The sequence below is a fragment of the Coregonus clupeaformis genome, chromosome 1 (genome assembly GCF_020615455.1).
Source record: "Coregonus clupeaformis isolate EN_2021a chromosome 1, ASM2061545v1, whole genome shotgun sequence".
Lineage (NCBI taxonomy): Eukaryota > Metazoa > Chordata > Actinopteri > Salmoniformes > Salmonidae > Coregonus > Coregonus clupeaformis.
In genome coordinates, this window is record NC_059192.1 from 65,475,768 (window position 1) to 65,497,124 (window position 21,357).

General features: G+C 43.7%; 1 protein-coding gene across 1 annotated transcript; it reads left to right on the plus strand.

The window, feature by feature from the left end:
• The first annotated feature begins 5,376 nt into the window (after positions 1 to 5,376).
• Positions 5,377 to 20,428, plus strand: LOC121574024 (carbohydrate sulfotransferase 3). Its single transcript, XM_041886543.2, has 4 exons — positions 5,377 to 6,062; positions 15,418 to 15,650; positions 16,054 to 16,233; positions 17,804 to 20,428. The coding sequence occupies exons 2-4, from the start codon at positions 15,571 to 15,573 to the stop codon at positions 18,879 to 18,881; spliced, it is 1,338 nt and encodes a 445-aa protein (XP_041742477.1). The 5' UTR covers positions 5,377 to 6,062; positions 15,418 to 15,570; the 3' UTR covers positions 18,882 to 20,428.
• The last annotated feature ends 929 nt before the right edge of the window (positions 20,429 to 21,357 follow it).

Below are 21,357 nucleotides of genomic sequence, written 5' to 3' on the forward strand. Positions count from 1 at the left end.
TCACATTGACGGGGCTGTAGTGGAGCGGGTCGAGAGCTTTAAGTTCCTCTGTGTCCACTAAGGATCTATCATGGTCCACCAACAGTCATGAAGAGGGCACGACAAGGACTCTTCCCCTCAAGAGGCTGAAAAGACTTGGCATGGGCCCTCAGATCCTCAAAAAGTTATACAGCTGCACCATTGAGATAATCTTGACTGGCTGCATCACCGCCTGGTACGGCAACTGCTTGGCATCCGACCGCAAGACACTACAGAGGGTAGTGCGTACAGCCCAGTACATCACTGGGGCCGAGCTCCCTGCCATCCAGGACCTCTATACCAGGCGTTTTTTAGAGGAAGGCCCTAAAAATGGTCAAAGACTCCAGCCACCCAAGTCATAGACTATTCTCTCCGCTACCGCACGGCAAGCGATACCGATGCACCAAGTCTGGAACCAACAGGACCCTGAACAGCATCAACCCCCAAGCCATAAGACTGCTAAATAGTTAGTTAAATAGTTAACCAAATGGCTATACATTGACCTTTTTTGTACAAACTCTTTTGACTCATCACATACGCTGCTGTTACTGTTTATTATCTATCCTGTTGACTAGTCACTTTATCCCTACTTATATGTACATAACTACCTCAATTACTTCGTACCCCTGCACATCGACTCGATACTGGTACCCCGTGTATATAGCCAAGTTATCGTTACTTGTGTATTTATTCCTTGTGTTATATCATTTTATATATTTTTATTCTGCATAGTTGGGAAGGACCCGTCAGTAAGCATTACACTGTTAGTCTACACCTGTTGTTTACGAAGCATGTGACCAATCCATTTTGATTGGAGACTGTTGTATTTGGCTAGCTGTGTTTTTGTACTGTACAATGTAGGCTACATGTGATGGCAGAGTTTGGAAAACCAATGCCCCACGATTGATACGAGTCATCATGATATCATTCTGCCAGGTAGGCCTACTTTACAGTCAACATTTCATTGGGAAGTTTTTTTTATGAACGCCTTTAGAAATGTTCATTCAAACAGCGCATGATGATTGAATTGCGCCTCGCCAAGATTCAACCTAAGACTTTGGACCAAATGTTTTTGAATACCCATTGCTGAAAAGCAAACTGTGAACCAAAAACTAATGTGAACAGAACACAAAAAATAAAAAATATTACTGGCACCATAGCGACCAATAAACAATCGGTGTTGCACTGCCAAGTCCAATGCAAGTGTTTTGGTCGCAGTTTTGAGCTCTGACTGGACAAGTGTGTTATTCAGCATCTCTGTCAGGGATGACTGTACCTGATGAGGCTTAAGCAAGGGCGTGTGTGTGTGGGGTATGTGTGTGTGTTAGGGATGGGCAAGAGTAATTGTGTACTCGAACGGATGTCAAAACGATATCTTTAACCAGAGATCACTTTTTTTTCTCTCCAAATACTGTAAAAACGATTTGGTCTAAACAAAACAAAATTGAAACCAAGCCAAGCATCCCTCAGTTTCTTCTCCCTAAATTCCCTTTCCCCTCGGTGTCTCACTCACTCAATGGCGTTCGGACCACTCCCTCTAAACACGCGTGCACACTCATTTAAGGTCAGGGTTAGGCATAAGGTTAGGAGTATGGTTAAGGTTAAGGTCAGGGTTAGGCATAAGGTTAGGAGTGTGGTTAAGGTTAAGGTCAGGGTTAGGCATAAGGTTAGGAGTGTGGTTAAGGTTAAGGTCAGGGTTAGGCATAAGGTTAGGAGTGTGGTTAAGGTTAAGGTCAGGGTTAGGCATAAGGTTAGCAGTGTGGTTAAGGTTAAGGTCAGGGTTAGGCATAAGGTTAGGAGTGTGGTTAAGGTTAAGGTCAGGGTTAGGCATAAGGTTAGGAGTATGGTTAAGGTTAAGGTCAGGGTTAGGCATAAGGTTAGCAGTGTGGTTAAGGTTATGGTCAAAGGTTAGGTTTAAGAAGATAAATTGGTAGAAATAGGCGGGGTTTATAACTTTGTGGCAACTAGTGACGACCCCTACTTTGCGACACCCCGGCCTTACGTTTTTTATTTAACCGACCTGTAAAGCAGTGTGTGTTAATTTAGGCAAACACTGAACTGATCAATGAGCTCAGTTGGTCAGGTGTGGCGCCTAGTTGGAACAAAGCCATGCAGTAGCTGCGGCACTCCAGGAACAGGGTTGCCTACTCCTGGCCTAGGCTATAACCCTGCTAAACATAGACAGGTTCCACACTGAAAATATACTAAAACATTAGTTTGATAAAGACAAAGAGCGTATTTTAATCAGAATCATTAAGCCTAGGCCTACTCGCCAGACAGATGTCGTGAAAATAATTCATCCCCATGCAGTGTTCAATATGGAATTGTTAATCCATTTGGAAAATTCCAAAGAACAAGCAGAATAAACTACATTGAACGTCTGTATATCAAAAAGAACAATTTTTGTTTTGTAACCCTGGAGAAAAAACATTCCAAATTGAGCCCAGTTTCAAAATGATCACTGAGAATAACTGTTCCAGATGCGTGACGACTTCACACTATTCTGTTCTATTTTATTCTGGTATATTACATCATGTTTTTTACTATAAAATAGGCGTGTCTTGACTGTGATAAGGCCTCGGGAAATAAGAGCGTCTTGTCTGCCAAATTAACAAAACAAGGCCACACCGTTGCACAGCCACAGGCTTCTTACAAGCTAGCACCACTTCTGAGGTTACTACCTTTTTGAAGACTGTGTTCCACAATATAATATAACCAGTTGATATTACGGTTTCAATTAATTAATCTTAAAATGGCACTTGTCTTTTTATTGATTAAATATGAGGCAATTTAGCTATTAGGATTTGTCATCTGTAATGGTTATGTTAAATTATACATTTTTGCGCACCGTTGGCATGTAGATAAATGTATATTTTTTCCAGTGCGGGCCTTGTGTTCTAAAAGTGTATTTTTTTTATTTGAGTACTGGAGTAAAAATGATGTGAGTGCTGGAACAGTCAAACAAAGTGAAAAGCCCATCCCTAATGTGTTACCTGGTGGGCCTTGAGGAGGGGTGGGCAGCTCTTCAGGGTGGAGCTCCTCAGGGCTGGAGAGCCCTGGGTCAACATAGGACGCAGCCCGGACACAGGGAGACTGCGCAGGCATGCTAGCCTCACCAACATGGTCATGATAAAGCTCTGGAATTACAATCTGAAAACAGTTCAAAAGATCAGACAGTCAGCAACCACAACAATGACATCTAGAATACATGTGGTAATATGTAGTATCCATGTGTTCATTACTAATAAAATATGATATGGCATTCATGCTCATGTTCTAGCTAGCTAACTCGCTTGCATGTGCTTTAAGTCGCCTCCAAGTTATTCATTTTTTGTGCACATATGGCGTACGTGCAGGACTTTTATTTTGACATGAGGTAAGCAGAGAGGAAATGGGTCGACAACAGTCTTTAATAATACGTTCCTTTAGATATTTTGTCTCAAATTCCCCATCATAATGACCAACTGTCCTGCCCATCGGCACAGTAAGTTGATTGAATTGTATTTAATATCTGGCTTCCCGCTGACTGTTTTTGTGCAACCCAATACAATAAGGAGCAACGCTTGTCTATGTAAATACAACCGTGTGGCTAAAAGCAGCTAACGTTAGCTAACGTTACATGTTGATGATTTCCTTCCTGTACTGTTTGTAACTAATAATAATAATAATAATAATAATATGCCATTTAGCAGACGCTTTTATCCAAAGCGACTTACAGTCATGCGTGCATACATTTTTGTGTATGGGTGGTCCCGGGGATCGAACCCACTACCTTGGCGTTACAAGCGCCGCGCTCTACCAGCTGAGCTACAGAGGACCAACTACCCTGGTAGGTTGATTGATAATGTTATAACCTTGTATTGCTACCACTGTATCATCAAAGGTATTATCTAAGTGAGTTCCAGAGATTGTCAGAATATGAACATCATCTGTTACTAGCAAATTATTGATTTCATGAACCTTGTTTCTTAAGCTACATATGTTAACGTGGGCTATTTCTAACACTTTTCTGTGATGCTTGATTATTTGTCTTGCTTTACTGGGAGGCTTAGCAGAGGTAGACATACTCAGGTTATTTTTCTTTGTGCATTGGCCGGAAGTGGGAGAAGATGGAGCGAGATGGATTATGGCCGACATTCTGTTAATTTTCTCATCTATGAAACAGTTGATCTCCATACAGTTCGTTTCCAAAACGATGATTCATTTGCTCCCATTGGAAACGAAAGGCTCTGGTCCATCTTGGGTTAGTTATAAAAAAGCTTTGCTATCACAGTCATTGTCAGGCAACTAACTCGCTTTCTATACTGAACAAAAATATAAACACAACATGTAAAGTGTTGGTCCCATGTTTCATGAGCTGAAATAAAAGATCCCACATCGTTTTACAGAATTTGGCAGTACGTCTGCGACCAGCCACCCGGACAGCTGATGAAACTGAGGAGTAGTTCAGTCTGTAATAAAGCCCTTTTGTGAGGAAAAAATAGTTTTGATTGGCTGGTCCTATGCCCACCCATGGCTGTGCCCCTGCAAGTGACGTGAAATCCATAGGTTATGGCCTAATGAATGTATTTCAATTGACTGATTTCCTTATATGAACTGTAACTCAGTAAAATCGTTTTAACTGTTGCGTTTATATTTTTGTTCACTATACAAAGACGAGTGAAAAACATAACTAGCTTACTAAGTTAGCTGATCATTCTGGTTTTCATAACACAGTATGTTAGCTAACGTTAGCTAACTGCAGAATCCCAAAGCTGAGAAAAGTTAAATGAAATAACGAGGATCATGAACACAAAAGTACCACAGCTATCTTTTATAGTCATAAAAACGTTTATTTGATTGAATTTTGCTGAATTTGTCAGAGAATGTTCCTTGTTTTGTAACCATTGCGTACGTTAGAAAGCAGCTTGATTGCTAGTTAGTCGCTGTTGTGAATCACATCGAGCTGACAAGTTAACATCGTTTCCTCCTTAAAAGCGTTGCTACAAATTTAGATATTGATAGATCATGTCAACAATAAAACACAGTTCTCCTATTTACAATGTTTTAAAGATAAGTCAAAACTCTATATTCTACATACCAAGCGTGTAGCTAGACTTCTGTTCACCTTCCTTGAGATAAGTGCGCACTTCACTGACGTAGTATGACGCAATTTCGTGAAAGTTCTGACCGATGTCATCATCATTAGGGGACGAATTTCAGTGAAATTATGTGACTTGTAGTTCTTAGGTTGTTTTTTATTTCTAGAGATTCTAAAGACGTGTAAAATGAATTCCAACAGGTGGCGGCACATCTTCATCCACCAAAAAGTGCTGCAACGTTTGCAACTCAACTTTTGAGGATAGCATATCTTTCAGTTTCAACATGCTTATGAGGCTTTGGAGATCAATTTTGTTTTAAATGGGCCATTACGTTGATATAGAAAGAGAGAAAGAGAGAGCACTCTGAAATGAATTGAGAGAGGGAAAGATGGAGTGAGGGAGGCGAGTGCGAGCGAGACAGAGAAAGAGTGGCCCTCTATATTCGGCTATGCCAAAACCACGACGGGTGAGGGGCCAACCTCTCCACATGTGACTGCTGTGTCCATTTTTAGAGGTAGAGCGGCACACTCGGTCACGGTTGGAGTTCCTGCCCTTTCGTTGGGATTAGAGGTGTAAAATTATTATTTTCCAACCGTTAATGTTTTGTTTTTTTGTTACACATATCTTCCCCCAGTTAATTTCTTCTCATTATTGATCTGAGTTTATTTTCTTTATATTTCGTGTGGACAGTTTGAGATACTTCTTTTATTTCTAAACTTTTCTTTCTAAAATGTCAACTTTTGCTTGCGTATTTTAGTAGCCTACCTTCGTCTATGGAATCATCTTGGGGATATTAGAAATAGCCTAACGGACATGGAGTGGGTTATGAAGTTTTCCCACACAAGGTGCCTTTTGTTCATGAATAAGGCAGCGTGCTTTTGGAGGGTTAGACCATGAGGGAACCCATCGAGCGCACAACTGTCGATTAGGCGACTGGTTGCTTGAGAGCTTCAAAATAAAATGGTAAGGAATGCTCAGTTTTAAACCAAGTTCGTTTTTATAAATGTTTTCATAAAATAAAAAAAGTTGTTGCTTTATTATTTTCATTATTTAAAAAAAGTGTTTGCTACTTTTCATTATTTGAGAATAAATAACATGGCATGCTCTATTGATGACTTTATTGATGATGTATTACTACTTTATTACTAGCCTATTAACTCATTACTGTATGAGGACTTCCTGCTGTATAAATGATGTATTGTATCCAGTGCGGATGACTAGACAAGGTTTGTGCTGTATATCACCTGATAGCTTGTGGCTATTCATTTCTAAAGACCAAACGCCATCTTTTTAATGGCTGGGTATACCTGCATGAGCTGGAAGCACCACCAATGGATGAGGGCTTCTAGGGTATCAAACAAGCCACAGTGATATGATGCCAGCGCTGCCCTCTGTCAATGTGCCAGCTTGTCAGGATCCAATACAGCCCCCGATTGCTCAGTTTGTCCGGGCTGCCAGCTCTAGGAAGAGTCTTGGTGGTTCCAAACTTCTTCCATTTAAGAATGATGGAGGCCACTGTGTTCTTGGGGACCTTCAATGCTGCAGACATTTTCTGGTACCCTTCCCCAGATCTGTGCCTCGACGCAATCCTGTCTCTGAGCTCTACGGACAACGCATACACTCTATCCACATGTACATATTACCTTAATTACCATGACTAACCTGTGCCCCCGCACATTGACTCTGTACCGGTACCCCCTGTATATAGCCTCCCTACTGTTATTTTATTTTACTGCTGCTTTTTAATTATTTTTAAATTTAATTTTTTACTTATCACTTATTTTTCTTAAAGCTGCATTGTTGGTTAAGAGCTTGTAAGAAAGCGTTTCACTGTAAGGTCTACACCGGTTGTATTCGGCGCAGGTGACAAATAACATTTGATTTGATTTGAATTGAATTCCTTCGACCTCATGGCTAGGTTTTTGATTTGATTTGATTTGAATTCCTTCGACCTCATGGCTAGGTTTTTGATTTGATTTGATTTGAATTCCTTCGACCTCATGGCTAGGTTTTTGATTTGATTTTAATTGAATTCCTTCGACCTCATGGCTAGGTTTTTGATTTGATTTGATTTGAATTCCTTCGACCTTATGGCTTGGTTTTTGCTCTGACATGCACTGTCAACTGTGGGACCTTATATAGACAGGTGTGTGCCTTTCCAAATCATGTCCAATCAATAGAATTGACCACAGGTGGACTCCAATCAAGTTGTGGAAACATCTCAAGGATGATCAATGGAAACAGGATGCACCTGAGCTCAATTTCGAGTCTCATAGCAAAGGGTCTGAATACTTATGTAAATAAGTTGTTCCTGTTTTTTTTTTTGTTTTTTTATACATTTGCAAAAATTTCTAAAAACCTGTTTTTGCTTTGTCATTATGGGGTATTGTGTGTAGATTGATGAGGAAAACAAATATATTTAATCTATTTTAGAATAAGGCTGTAATGTAACAACATTTGGAAAAAGTCAAGGGGTCTGAATACTTTGCGAATGCACTGTATGTGTGTCTTTCGGAGGGGTTGGGTTAAAAGCGGAAGTAACATTTCAGTTGGACCTTGTGTGCTATTGACCAATAAAGTCATCTTGATCTTAGCCTGGTCCCAGATCTGTTTGTACTTTCTTGCCAATGGCCACAGGGTTTGGCAAGACAGCACAAAGAGATCTGAGTCCAGGCTACATCCATTACAGAGGAACCACTGAACTGCTCTCTGTAAATATGAGCCAACCTGCCATGGGGGCACGATCCCCCAGACTCCACAATGGGGCACAGCCTCTACTTTATCATGTAGACTAGAGTATCACGCTTTAAATAGCCCTGTGGATTTACAGTATTACAGTATGTCAAGCTAAACGTCTGTTGATAGGGGTAAGGCAAAATCACCTGAGTTGATGTCATGTTGCTGTACGTCTGTGGTGCCTGTGATAGCCTAATATACCTGCAATGTTAATTACTTTGTCAAGGTAGAGTAAAAAAACAACAACTGCAGATCGCTTCTATTCTGAAATTATTCAAGATTTCACTTGATACACTGCTTTGCACCGCCAGATCAGGTGAAAATAAAACCATATGTTGTTCAAGCTTCACTGACTTCATTAATTGAAATTTCACACAGAGAAATGGATACAAATGTGATTGTCACACTGGCTCTTCTATCTTCAGTCCCCTTTCATGAAAAAAAAACGATCATATTTGAGCCTTAAGAAGGAGGCATCCATTAAAAGCATTTGTAACGTGATGATAAATGGGGAGATGGTGGTTCCTTCATGAGCTGATCATCAAATGTGTCATACGCCTCAGTGGGTTGTGAATGTTTCGATGGCAGCTCTATAAAGATGAGCTCTTTCTGACACCACGCTTCTATGGGATAATAAGCTCAGATAATTGGTGTGTACTGGCTTACATTATAAATCACGAATCCATTTGAAAGAAAATACTATTTTTCGTGGATGTTCTTTTTGATGGTTTTCACAGTGATCCGTTCCGTATAGCTCATGCTATGGGACTGCTGTATATGTAGTGTAGTACAGATTTCACTGAAGGTAAAAATACAGCATGTTAGACAACAACCATTGGACCCAACATAGTTACATGGTGTTATTGAACTATGCCAAAAATCACCAGTATGACAAATAACAAATGAAGCAATCTTCATCCAGCTATGAGCAATTGTTAAGCAATCGTCATGAAGCTCTCAATATATTTCCCTTCTCATTTCCCCTGGCATTTCTCCCATTGTCTGTGGTCTGTGGCTATATGATGATGAGCACCGCTCATGCATGCACTCAAATGTCCTCCTCAATTAGTCTTTCCATGATTCCTAGCGTCCCCTTTCTTCGCTTCCTTCTGAAACAGCATTGGAGGAAAAGATCCAAGGTCCATCCCCTATGACCTAATCCTCCAATGTATTTTGAGGAGAAAGGCCGCAGGGAATTGAGACAGGATGAATTGTGAAAGAGCCACAGAGTGAATAAAAAAAAAAGGACTGGGTTGGGATCTTTAGTCACTGACCAATTGATGTGTAAGGGACACGGGGCCCTCGCTGTGCGGACGTACTGTATTTCTTGTGACTAACTGATTTTTACGCACCGACAAAGAAAACCCTTTGGGAGAGTACAATGGTTTTCCAATGAGTAAAAATGTTACACCTCAGGTCTTGGCATGGCAGGGATCCAAACAGGCCGGCAGGGTGGAGCGGTGTCAGTCTCTGACCAGCTGACGTGTGAGTGACCTGAGGCAGGTTGGCATTTCTTGAGATGACTCATGTAGTGGAGGCAGCTCTGCAGTGGTCACTAGCTGGCACAGCCAGAAAGACAGAAAATCTGATTTTAAACCCAACCCTAACCTTAACCACACTGCTAACCCTAATTCCTAACCCTAACCTTAAATGTACAATATCGACAATTTTGACTTTGCAGCTGGCCCATCTAGCGGAACCCACTCAGTTCTGCCTCCAGGGCAAGACTCATGACAATAAACGTCAACCATGCAACCCTGGGAGCTATAGTGCTGTGATCTCAGGCCAGAAGGTTTTTTACAGTCTGAACTCTGTGAGAGACCTTTGTGTCTGTGGCATGCGGTGTAAGACGGAGATGTTCAGAGGGAGATTTCCTCTCTGGGGAAAACACAGTCTCAGTGTACTGTGATTACTGACTAGTCCACGTCAACAGTGAGTGCTTGGTCTAGTTCCAATTCAAAACTTTTACTGTAAGTCCTAGAACTCATTCACTTTTTGAGAGAATTTCACAGAAGCTGTCTAGTCATTTTGGGAGTTTAGATTTGCAGTCTTTTGGACTGGCTACAGCAGAGGCACTTTCTACAAGCTTATGAATCTCTTGGTAACGTGACAACATTGAGAGAACTCAGAGCGCGCGCAGTTTCAAAATCTGCAAGTGTATTTTTGATTCACAGCAGAACATTCATTTATGTAAATGGATTTGTAATAATTCTGAAAATGTAAAGTTACAAGTTTGCGACCGCTGTTTAATCTTTCACACATCATGATACATGCTTGCAAAATTAAATTACACATTTGTGAATCGTACTTGCAACCACGAATCTCAACGTGCAACCACAAAATTCAAAATACAAACTGGCGTAGTTCTGTCATCATTGTAATCCCGTACCTAAGAGGTTCTGGTCAAAAGTAGTGCCGTATATAGGGAGCGGTTTGATCTCTGAGCCGGGCATTGGATCTTTAATGGTCTCAGGATCTTTAATGATCACATCCTTTTACTGTTGCCACTGTTAGAGGGACCTCATTGTTTTTAATTATTTAACTAGGCAAGTCAGTTAAGAACAAACTCTTATTTACAATGACGGTGTACCCCGGCCAAACCCAGACGACGCTGGGCCAATTGTGCACCGCCCTATGGGACTCCCAATCACGGCCGGATTGTGACACAGCCTGGAATCGAACCAGGGGGTCTGTAGTGACGCCTCAAACACTGAAATGCAGTGCCTTAGACCGCTGCGCCACTCAGGAGCCGGCAGACGTTTTCCACATCATGTGGCTCAAATGGCACCTTATTCCATATATAGTGCACATCTTTTGACCAGGGCAGCGCCTTTAGGGCTCTGGTCAAAAGTAGTGCACTAGGTAACGAATAGGGTGCCACTTGGGATGCAGTATTAATGATCACAGGCTACTGTAGATACCATTAGAGGGTCCTAATGAACTGACCTTGTCACAGACACAGATGTGCCTTTTGAAAAATGTATTAACACCAGCTATATATATACACGGTTAAAACAGATGGTTTACAAGTTCTGCTTCATGTTTATACACTTTTCCTGACTCGATAGTAGATGGACATTTGAATAGAAAGATACCATAGTGTTGTTGGTCTACAGCTGGTTTTGTGGTGGCAGACACAATAAGCAACGGTTAACCTGTCTCTTCTCATTGAATGGGTCATTATATCAAACCGGTTCAATAGTGATGTACATTTTCACCTCAATCATCACCTCAATCAATGTAGTACTTGTTACTGTGGGTGAATGGCCACAGTCTCTCGTCATGTAAGGTACCCTTTCTACTGGCAGGCAGTGAAACTTCCCTGAGTTTAAAAGTGGCAATCTGGGATTGGTACATCCATTTTTGGATTGTTTGATGAATTATATATAGCCATTGATATTTGAAGAATATAACTTCATTTAAGAGTGGTTACATTTCTCCAGCCCACACCCTTCAGTTGTTTACAAAAAATGAGTGGCGGGTTGACCGCTTTTGTTTACTTAGAATCCCAGAATGCCCCTTTCATCCTGGAGCATTAGTCAGGGATTAAAGCCAAGCTGACATTATCCCAAAAGTAACATTATAGTAATCCTTCAGCAGAATGGGCAGGATATCCCTAAATAGGCCCCATTAAATCCGTCTTTGTCTTCAATGGATAGACCCTACCTACTCTGCAAGCAGGTACAGCTAGGGATGCGTCCCAAATGGCACACTATTCCCCCTATGGGACCTGATCTAAAGTAGTGCACTATGAAGGGTATTGGGTAACATTTGGGACGCAGACCAGGTTTCATATCCTACTGCAGCCCTGCTTGCTCACACTCTCACAGTCTCATAATGGCTACAATTTATGGCCCTGTGACAAGCAGGTTTTCCCCCTCAGTTTCTGTTTACTTTTGCCTCTGTGCTGTTTTAGTGCAGTTTTAGGTCACTGTTTAGGGGCTCAGTCTGGGAGCTCTCTGTTGGAATACTGAAAGCCCTTCTTCACTATTCATAGGTTGCACCTCCTTCACTCGGTTGCGTCATGCCATTGTTAAGAACATTCCCAAGCCGCCCTCTGCCGGTGGCGCCATAGTGGTGCCCTAAAGTGGTGATAAACCCAGTCCTTCTGGACGGAGGCTAAATACTATTTAGTCTAAATTACACTATAGTTTCTGGAAATACAATTACAATGCTAAAGTAATCAAATATTTAGTAGGAAACATCTTTGCCAGCATTATCATGTCGTCAAATTTACTTTAGATGGATGGCAGTGTTGTCATTAGCTAGCAAAGTCCTTAAAAAATTGCTGTCAATGCTAACGTTAGCTAGCTAAAATCCGGTGGCTTCCCCTCAATCTTAGCTATCTAGCTAACGTTATACTGCATTTAAAGTCAATCTGGCGACATCAAAATGATGACAAAAGGTTTTCTACTAATTATTTGCCTCCTTTTGAATGTCATTATTGTATTTCCAAGCCACTGTAATGCACTTTTGATGAAATCTTTATCAACGCTCATTGACGATGCATTGAGTAGAATGCTCAGTCGGGCATCAGTCCAAAACATTATTGTAACGAAACATGCAACCCATGAATATGGGATACCTAGTCAGTTATACAACTGAAATGTGTCTTCCGCATTTAACCCAACCTCTCTGAAACAGAGAGCTGCAGGGGGGCTGCCTTAATCGACATCATCAGAGCCCAGGGAATAGTGGGTTAACTGCCTTGCTCAGAACGACAGCTTTTTTTTTAACCTTGACAGCTCTGGGATTCGATCCAGCCAACCTTTCAGTTACTGGCCCAACGCTCCTACCTCCCTGGTCCCAGATCTGTTTGTGCTAACTTGTGAACTCCTATTTTCATTGTCATTGAATGAACAACTAGGAGGTGGTAAGACAGCACCAACAGATCTGGGACCAGGCTACAGTATGTCTTCACCAGACGGTGGTTTATTCCAGTAGCCTGCTGAACATGTCACTGAGTGGCTCTTGAGTCTTCTCTGAAAATACCTCACTGAGTATTGACATAAAGGAGCCGCTGGTAGACTGAGGTGGGTTGGGTACCTTGGTGACATAGACTACTTGACCAGCAGTATGTGGACGCCTCTTCAAATGAGTGGATTTGGCTATTTCAGCCACACTCGTTGCTGACAGGTGTATAAAATCGAGCACACAGCCAGTAGAATGGCCCATACTGAAGAGCTCAGTGACTTTCAACGTGGCACCGTCATAGGATGCCACCTTACCAACAAGTCAGTCCGTCAAATTTCTGCCCTGCTAGAGCTTCCCCCGGTCAACTGTAAGTGCTGTTATTGTGAAGTGGAAACGTTTAGGAGCAACAACGGCTCAGCCGCGAAGTGGTAGGCACACAAGCTCACAGAACGGGACCGCCGAGTGCTGAAGCGCCTAGCCCCAATGCATAGTGCCAACTGTAAAGGTTGATGGAGGAGGAATAATGGTCTGGGGCTGTTTTTCATGGTTCGGGCTAGGCCCCTTAGTTCCAGTGAAAGGAAATCCTAACGCTACAGCATACAATTACATTCTAGACGATTCTGTGCTTCCAATTTTGTGGCAACAGTTTGGGGAAGGCCCTTTCCTGTTTCAGCATGACAATGCCCCCATGCACAAAGTGAGGTCCATACAGAAATGGTTTGTTGAGATGGGTGTGGAAGAACATGACTGGCCTGCACAGAGCCCTGACCTCAACCCTATTGAACACCTTTAGGATGAATTGGAAGGCCGACTGTGGGCCTAATTGCCCAACATCAGTGTCCAACCTCACTAATACTCTTGTGGCTGAATGGAAGTAAGTCCCCCACAGCAATGTTCCAACATCTAGTGGAAAGCCTTCCCAGAAGAGTGGAGGCTGTTATAGCAGCAAAGGGGGGACCAACTCCATATTAACACCCATGATTTTGAAATGAGATGTTCGACGAGCACATACTTTTGTGTTTGGCAGCGTTGGTTGCATTCAAAGCCAAGATATTTTGTTCCGCTGTGTATGGGTCATGTTACAAACACATTTTTATGCTATTATCGCCAATAGATGCAAGACAGAGAGACAGAGAGAGACTCAGTCTGAGCGAACATTGTTTTATCTCTGGGGGGTCACCAGCTTTCAACACTAGCATGGTGGGTGGCCCACTGTAAGCATGTTCTTGAAATCCCCCTGTAGCCCTAAAGATAACACAGACCGACCCAAGGGAAGTAGCAGATTAAATTCCCCGGGTAAAACCACTCTGCCGCTTTCTATTCTTACACCACTGAAATATGAAATTATATTATCCTCTCCCGGAAAAGGGGTCTTACACCAATGGATGGGAAGCTAGCATGACACAAACAAAAGAATAGCTATTAAAACCCCACCTCAAACAGGCTATGACTAAGGCTACAACATGCTGACTAAGGATACATTTTACATACGCTCTTATCCAGAGCGACTGACAGTTAGTGAGTGCATACATTATTTTATCATACTGGCCCCCCGTGGGAATCGAACCCACAACCCTGGCGTTGCAAACGCCATGCTTTACCAACTGAGCTACATCCCTGCCGGCCAGTCCCTCCCCTACCCTGGATAACACTGGGCCAATTGTGCGCCGCCCCATTGTTCTCCCAGTCGCGGCCGGCTTTCGAACCAGGATCTCTAGTGACACAGTGCCTTAGACCACTGCGCCACTCGGGAGACACAGGCTACAACATGCTGACTAAGGCTACAACATGCTGACTAAGGCTACAACATGCTGACTAAGGCTACAACATGCTGACTAAGGCTACAACATGCTGACTAAGGCTACAACATGCTGACTAAGGCTACAACATGCTGACTAAGGCTACAACATGCTGACTAAGGCACAGGCTACAACATGCTGACTAAGGCTACAACATGCTGACTAAGGCTACAACATGCTGACTAAGGCTACAACATGCTGACTAAGGCTACAACATGCTGACTAAGGCTACACAGGCTACAACATGCTGACTACGGCTACAACATGCTGACTAAGGCTACAACATGCTGACTAAGGCTACAACATGCTGACTAAGGCTACAACATGCTGACTAAGGCTACAACATGCTGACTAAGGCTACACAGGCTACAACATGCTGACTACGGCTACAACATGCTGACTAAGGCTACAACATGCTGACTAAGGCTACAACATGCTGACTAAGGCTACACAGGCTTAGTGGTCCTCTGTAGCTCAGCTGGTAGAGCACGGCGCTTGTAACGCCAGGGTAGTGGGTTTGATCCCCGGGGCCACCCATACACAAAAATGTATGCACGCATGACTGTAAGTCGCTTTGGATAAAAGCGTCTGCTAAATGGCTTATTATTATTATAGGCTACAACATGCTGACTAAGCGACAAGGCACTGATACATTTACATCAAGCTATATATGAAGAACCTGTGATACTTTCTCCTCCATTTGACTGGTTATCAACAGATTAGATTTAATCTAACACAACTTTACTATAACAATTTAAGTCATCTTTACTATAACAATTTAAGTCATTTAAGGTTTGTGTTCTTGTTTACAGTACTATAGCGTTGAAAAGTGTGACTGACAGTTTATTAATGCTCATTTCATTTTGCAGAATGAAACAGCCGTGTTTACGATGGGAAATACAACAACGAACAAGTGGAGGACTCTTTGAACAGGCAGCTGGAGTCTGGAGAAGAGGATTGGCAGAACCTATTAAGAAGACAGTCCGTGACAGCAGCATATCCCAGCACAGCTACATCACAGAATGAGGTTGAAGTACTCTATCTCCCTTGTCTTCATTGTGGCACTGGTCATCATTGAGAAGGAAAACAATATTATCTCACGGTAAACCTAAGCCCATCTCCATGATCAACAGAGAGAGAGAGAGAGAGAGAGAGAGAGAGAGAGAGAGAGAGAGAGAGAGAGAGAGAGAGAGAGAGAGAGAGAGAGAGAGAGAGAGAGAGAGAGAGAGAGAGTGTGTGTTAAGCCTGCCTGTTGTACTGATCTCCCTCAGATTGGAACAGACTCACCTTTATTCAGAGCTGTGTGTTTGGGACCTTTGTTTCAGCTACTCACATGCTGTTTTTTTCCCAATTTGTCTGATTGGATGAAGTAGTCATGCTGTCAAGGCTTCAATTGCATTGGTTGTTTACTTACTTTGATTGAATTCACTGTCTGAGGATAAGATGGTCTTCTAAACTATAAAACATAAAAAAATATAAATACATTGTTTAACACTGTCTTTTAGGGTCTCAGACAAGCTCACCCCAAAGCAGACCCCCCAGACACCCCTCCAGCCCAGTAACTCTGCCCCAGCCTCAGCCCTGGGTCTCCTGAAGTTCAATGGCTCCTCCTTCACTACGCTGAGCAAGCTGGACCCTGCTTTCACCCTCATGAAGAGACGTCTGGAGAACTACACCGAGCAGAGGTCTGTGTGTGTAGCATCATATACTATTTATCATACATTAAGACAAACAGTCTGGCCTTAATGGTCACATGCACTCTTAAATCTCTACCCAGTACAGCCAGGAGAGGACTGGCCACGCCTCAGAGCCTGGTTCCTCTCTACCCAGTACAGCCAGGAGAGGACTGGCCACCCCTCAGAGCCTGGTTCCTCTCTACCCAGTACAGCCAGGAGGAGACTGGCCACCCCTCAGAACCTGGTTCCTCTCTACCCAGTACAGCCAGGAGAGGACTGGCCACCCTTCAGAGCCTGGTTCCTCTCTACCCTGTACAGCCAGGAGAGGACTGGCCACCCCTCAGAGCCTGGTTCCTCTCTACCCAGTACAACTAGGAGAGGACTGGCCACCCCTCAGAGCCTGGTTCCTCTCTACCCAGTACAGCCAGGAGAGGACTGGCCACCCCTCAGAGCCTGGTTCCTCTCTACCCAGTACAGCCAGGAGAGGACTGGCCACGCCTCAGAGCCTGGTTCCTCTCTACCCTGTACAACCAGGAGAGGACTGGCCACCCCTTCAGAGCCTGGTTCCTCTCTACCCAGTACAACCAGGAGAGGACTGGCCACCCCTCAGAGCCTGGTTCCTCTCTACCCAGTACAGCCAGGAGAGGACTGGCCACCCCTCAGAACCTGTTTCCTCTCTACCATGTACAGCAAGGATAGGACTGGCCACCCCTCAGAGCCTGGTTCCTCTCTACCCTGCATAGCCAGTAGAGGACTGGCCACCCCTCAGAGCCTGGTTCCTCTCTACCCAGTACAGCCAGGAGAGGACTGGCCACCCCTCAGAACCTGTTTCCTCTCTACCCAGTACAGCCAGGAGGGGACTGGCCACCCCTCAGAGCCTGGTTCCTCTCTACCCAGTACAGCCAGGAGAGGACTGGCCACCCCTCAGAACCTGTTTCCTCTCTACCCAGTACAGCCAGGAGGGGACTGGCCACCCCTCAGAGCCTGGTTCCTCTCTACCCTGCATAGCCAGGATAGGACTGACCACCCCTCAGAGCCTGGTTCCTCTCTACCCTGTACAGCCAGGATAGGACTGGCCACCCCTCAGAGCCTGGTTCCTCTCTACCCTGTACAGCCAGGAGAGGACTGGCCACCCCTCAGAGCCTGGTTCCTCTCTACCCTGTAGAGCCAGGATAGGACTGGATACCCCTCAGAGCCTGGTTCCTCTCTAAGTTTCTTCCTAGGTTCTTGCCATCTAGGGTGTTTTTCCTAGACACTGTGCTTCTGCCTCTCCATTGCTTGCTTTTTGGGGTTTTAGGCTGGGTATCTGTAAAGCACTTTGTGACAACTGCTGACGTAAAAAGGGCTTCATCAAATAAATGTGATTGATTGATTAATACTACATTACCTATAATGCTGTGTGTAACATATCCTGTTTTGTCTCAGCAAAGATGTTCCTTAAGCTAGCATAATGGTGTCCCCAATCCTGATCTGTATTTATATGTGTGGTGTCCAAGGGGTTGGGAATAACGTTTTAAAAAATGTATCCGATCCGATTGACATTGGACAATACATTTTTGTAATTTGTACTGTATTGTAGGTCAGAGGTCATAGGATCAGCAGGAAACAGAAAGCACATCCTCCTATTGGCCACCACGCGGACAGGCTCCTCCTTCGTGGGCGAGTTCTTCAACCAGCAGGGCGACAACATGTTCTACCTGTTTGAGCCGCTGTGGCACGTCGAGAGATCGCTGACGTTAGAGACCGGCGGGACCAATGCCACGGCCGCCGCCCGGGCCTACCGAGAAGTCCTCCAGGGGCTCTTCCTGTGCGACTTCACCCCTCTGGAGAGCTTTATTGACCCACTTCCTGTAGACCACGTCACCTCAGCCCTGTTCAGGAGAGAATCTAGCAGCTCTCTCTGTGAGGAGTCCGTCTGCAGCCCGTTTGTTAAGAAAGTATTTGAGCGCTACCACTGCCGGACCAGGAAGTGTGGTCCCCTCAACCTGACCATGGCGTCCGAGTCATGCCAGCAGAAGGAGCACAGGGCCATTAAATCCGTCCGGGTGCGTCAGCTGGAGACCCTGAGACCCCTCGCTGAGGACCCTCGTCTGGATATCAAGTTCATCCAGCTGGTGAGGGACCCCAGGGCGGTTCTGGCCTCGCGCATGGTGGCCTTCTCTGCAAAGTACAACAACTGGAAGAAGTGGGCCGTGGACGGGGACGTGCCCATTGACGACGACGAGGTGAGGAAGCTGAAAGGGAACTGCGACAACATCAGGATGTCTGCGGAGGTGGGCCTGAGGCAGCCGTCGTGGCTGAGGCGGAGGTACATGCTAGTGCGGTACGAGGATATCGCTAGATTCCCTATGAGGAAGGCAGCGGAGATGTACAAGTTCACCGGGATTCCGTTCACTCCTCAGGTGAAAGACTGGGTACTAAAGAACACCCAGGCTTCCAATGAGACAAGCGGAGTGTATTCAACACAGAAGAACTCCTCCGAGCAAGTAGAGAAATGGAGGTTCAGCATATCGTACAAACTAGCCCAGGTGGTGCAGAGAGTTTGTGGACCCACGATGAAACTGTTTGGGTACAGGTTTGTGAACAGCGAGGCGATGCTGACGGACAAGTCTATCAGTTTGATCGAAGAAAAGGTTTTCATACAAAACTTTTCATAGACATTTTACTGTAACTCTGAACTCTGCTCAACAGACAAAGTGGACATACAGATACGATTATGAAGTGATTGTTGTGAGGATATTTATTGGGGACTGTACTAGTCTACAACAGAGTAATGTATAAGACCCTTTATATATATATATATATATATATATATATATTTAAATGATAACATGTTACACTCCAGGTTGTAGAAAGAAATACACATTTATGTGTGTAATTGTAGAAAAAACGATTGAATGAAGACAAAAACAGGTACTACCTTTTAACTCTTTACAGGGATATTTAACAAAAGAAAACCCTTGTTTTATGAGTACTACATGGTATAAAAGTTGTTTGTTACGCACGTTTGTCACCTTGTCACCCCAAACCAAGTCATGCTTTTTAAACCAAATCTGGTTGTAGAGTGGCCAAGCTTGAGTCCTTGAACAGTTTGCCAATTGAAATGTTTTTTTTTTCTGTCAAGCTAGCCATGGGTTAATAACAGTAGCTGCTTTTGAACTGAGCTGTAGAGAAGGTAGCTAAATGAATGACTTGCTCTGTGTGTGTGGATAGCAGGATACTAGCAGGGCATTCCAAGGTTTTGGTCTTGTATTTTCTATATAATTTACCACAAAGAAGGGATGTTCTTTCATGTTAATTTAATATATTATTTTATTTGTATTGAGATTGAGAGATTATGGCTATGGCTTTTGCACATGCTACATAGATGGATAGTTTTCTCCCCGCTAACTGATGGGACCCATACTTCCAGACCTGTGTTCAAATAGTATTAGAAATCTTTCATAAACTTTTAGTATTTGCTTTAGCCTGCCAGGAGCGCCATATGGGCGGTGTTTGCAGTTTTGCGATTAGTCTATTGGTTAATAGCACCAGGCAAGCTCAATCAAGCCTAGCCAAAGTAATATTATTATTTTGAATACTATTTGAACCCAGGTCTGCTTCACGCACACATAGGCTAGGTGGCTGAGTAGCTGTAGCTACATGCATGTTACTGTTTTAGTTTTAATTGGCTGTTAGTGTTTCACATTGTGGAAGTCGACGGTGAGTGTAGCGAATCATTCTGTAGAAACAGATGTCTACGGTGGTTTTGTATGTACAGACAGACTGCATCCCAAATGGCTTCCTATTCCCCATAGTGCACTATAGGGAATAGACACAGACATTCCTCCTGCAGCTGGTTTGCAGAATTGTGTGAGGTTTATCAGCAGCTTTCTGTCCGTTGACACTAGTCTCCTGGCTGGTGATAATGGAAGAGAAGAGGACCAGGGGACTAAAAGACTGGGCGTACATTCCAAATGGCATCCTATTTCCTATACAGTGCACTATTTTTGACCAGGCCCCATAGGGCTCTGGTCAAAGGTAGTCCACTACGTAGGGAAGTGAGTACCATTTGGGAGGCAGTATGGGTTTGTCTGTATGTCAATGCCTTTTCTCCTTCTGTTGTTAAGTTAAATCCTTTGCTTTTCATTTCAGTGGAATTTTCAATTGTTGTGTGATTGTTTGGCCTTTTACTGTACAAGTAAATTGAATATTGACACGTTTACTTGTTTTGCTGTCAGATGTATTTTAAACTGTAAGGTGACATTTCTTCAAAAACACTGCATTCGGAAATAATTCAGATCCCTTGACTTTTTCCACATTTTGTTACGTTACAGCCTTATTCTAAAATGGACAACAAAAAAAATCCCCTCATCAATCTACACATAATACCGCATAATGACAAATAAAAAAAGGTTGTAAGAAATTTTTGCAAATGTATTAAAAATAAAAAACTGAAATATTACATTTACATAAGTATTCAGACCCTTTACTCAGTACTTTGTTGAAACACCTTTGGCAGTGATTACAGCCTCGAGTCTTCTTGGGTATGATGCTACAAGCTTGGCACACCTGTATTTGGGGAGTTTCTCCCATTGTTCTCTGCAGATCCTCTCAAGCTCTGTCAGGTTGAATTGGGAGCGTCGCTGCACAGCTATTTTCAGGTCTCTACAGAGATGTTTCGATCGGGTTCAAGTCTGGACTCTGGCTGGGCCACTCATGGACATTCAGAGACTTGTCCCGAAGCCACTCCTGCGTTGTCTTGGCTGTGTGCTTGGGGTCGTTGTCCTGTTGGAAGGTTAACATTTGCCACAGTCTGAGGTCCTGAGTGCTCTGGAGCAGGTTTTCATCAAGGATCTCTCTGTACTTTGCTCTGTTCATCTTTCCTTCGATCCTGACTAGTCTCCCAGTCCATGCCGATGAAAAACATCCCCACAGCATGATGCTGCCACCACCATGCTTCACCATAGCGATGGTGCCAGGTTTCCTCCAGATGTGACACTTGGCATTCAGGCCAAAGAGTTCAATCTTGCTTTCATCAGGCCAGAGAATCTTGTTTCTCATGGTCTGAGAGTCCTTTAGGTGCCTCTTGGCAAACTCCAAGCGGTCTGTCGTGCCTTTTACTGAGGAGTGGCTTCCGTCTGGCCACTCTAC

Excerpts from the sequence above, each read along its gene's own strand:
- LOC121574024 (XM_041886543.2), top strand. The coding sequence starts at position 15,571 with ATGAGGTTGAAGTACTCTATCTCCCTTGTCTTCATTGTGGCACTGGTC. Across the intron at positions 15,651-16,053 it reads GAAAACAATATTATCTCACG|GGTCTCAGACAAGCTCACCC; the intron begins GTAAACCTAAGC and ends ACTGTCTTTTAG. Across the intron at positions 16,234-17,803 it reads GAGAACTACACCGAGCAGAG|GTCAGAGGTCATAGGATCAG; the intron begins GTCTGTGTGTGT and ends ACTGTATTGTAG.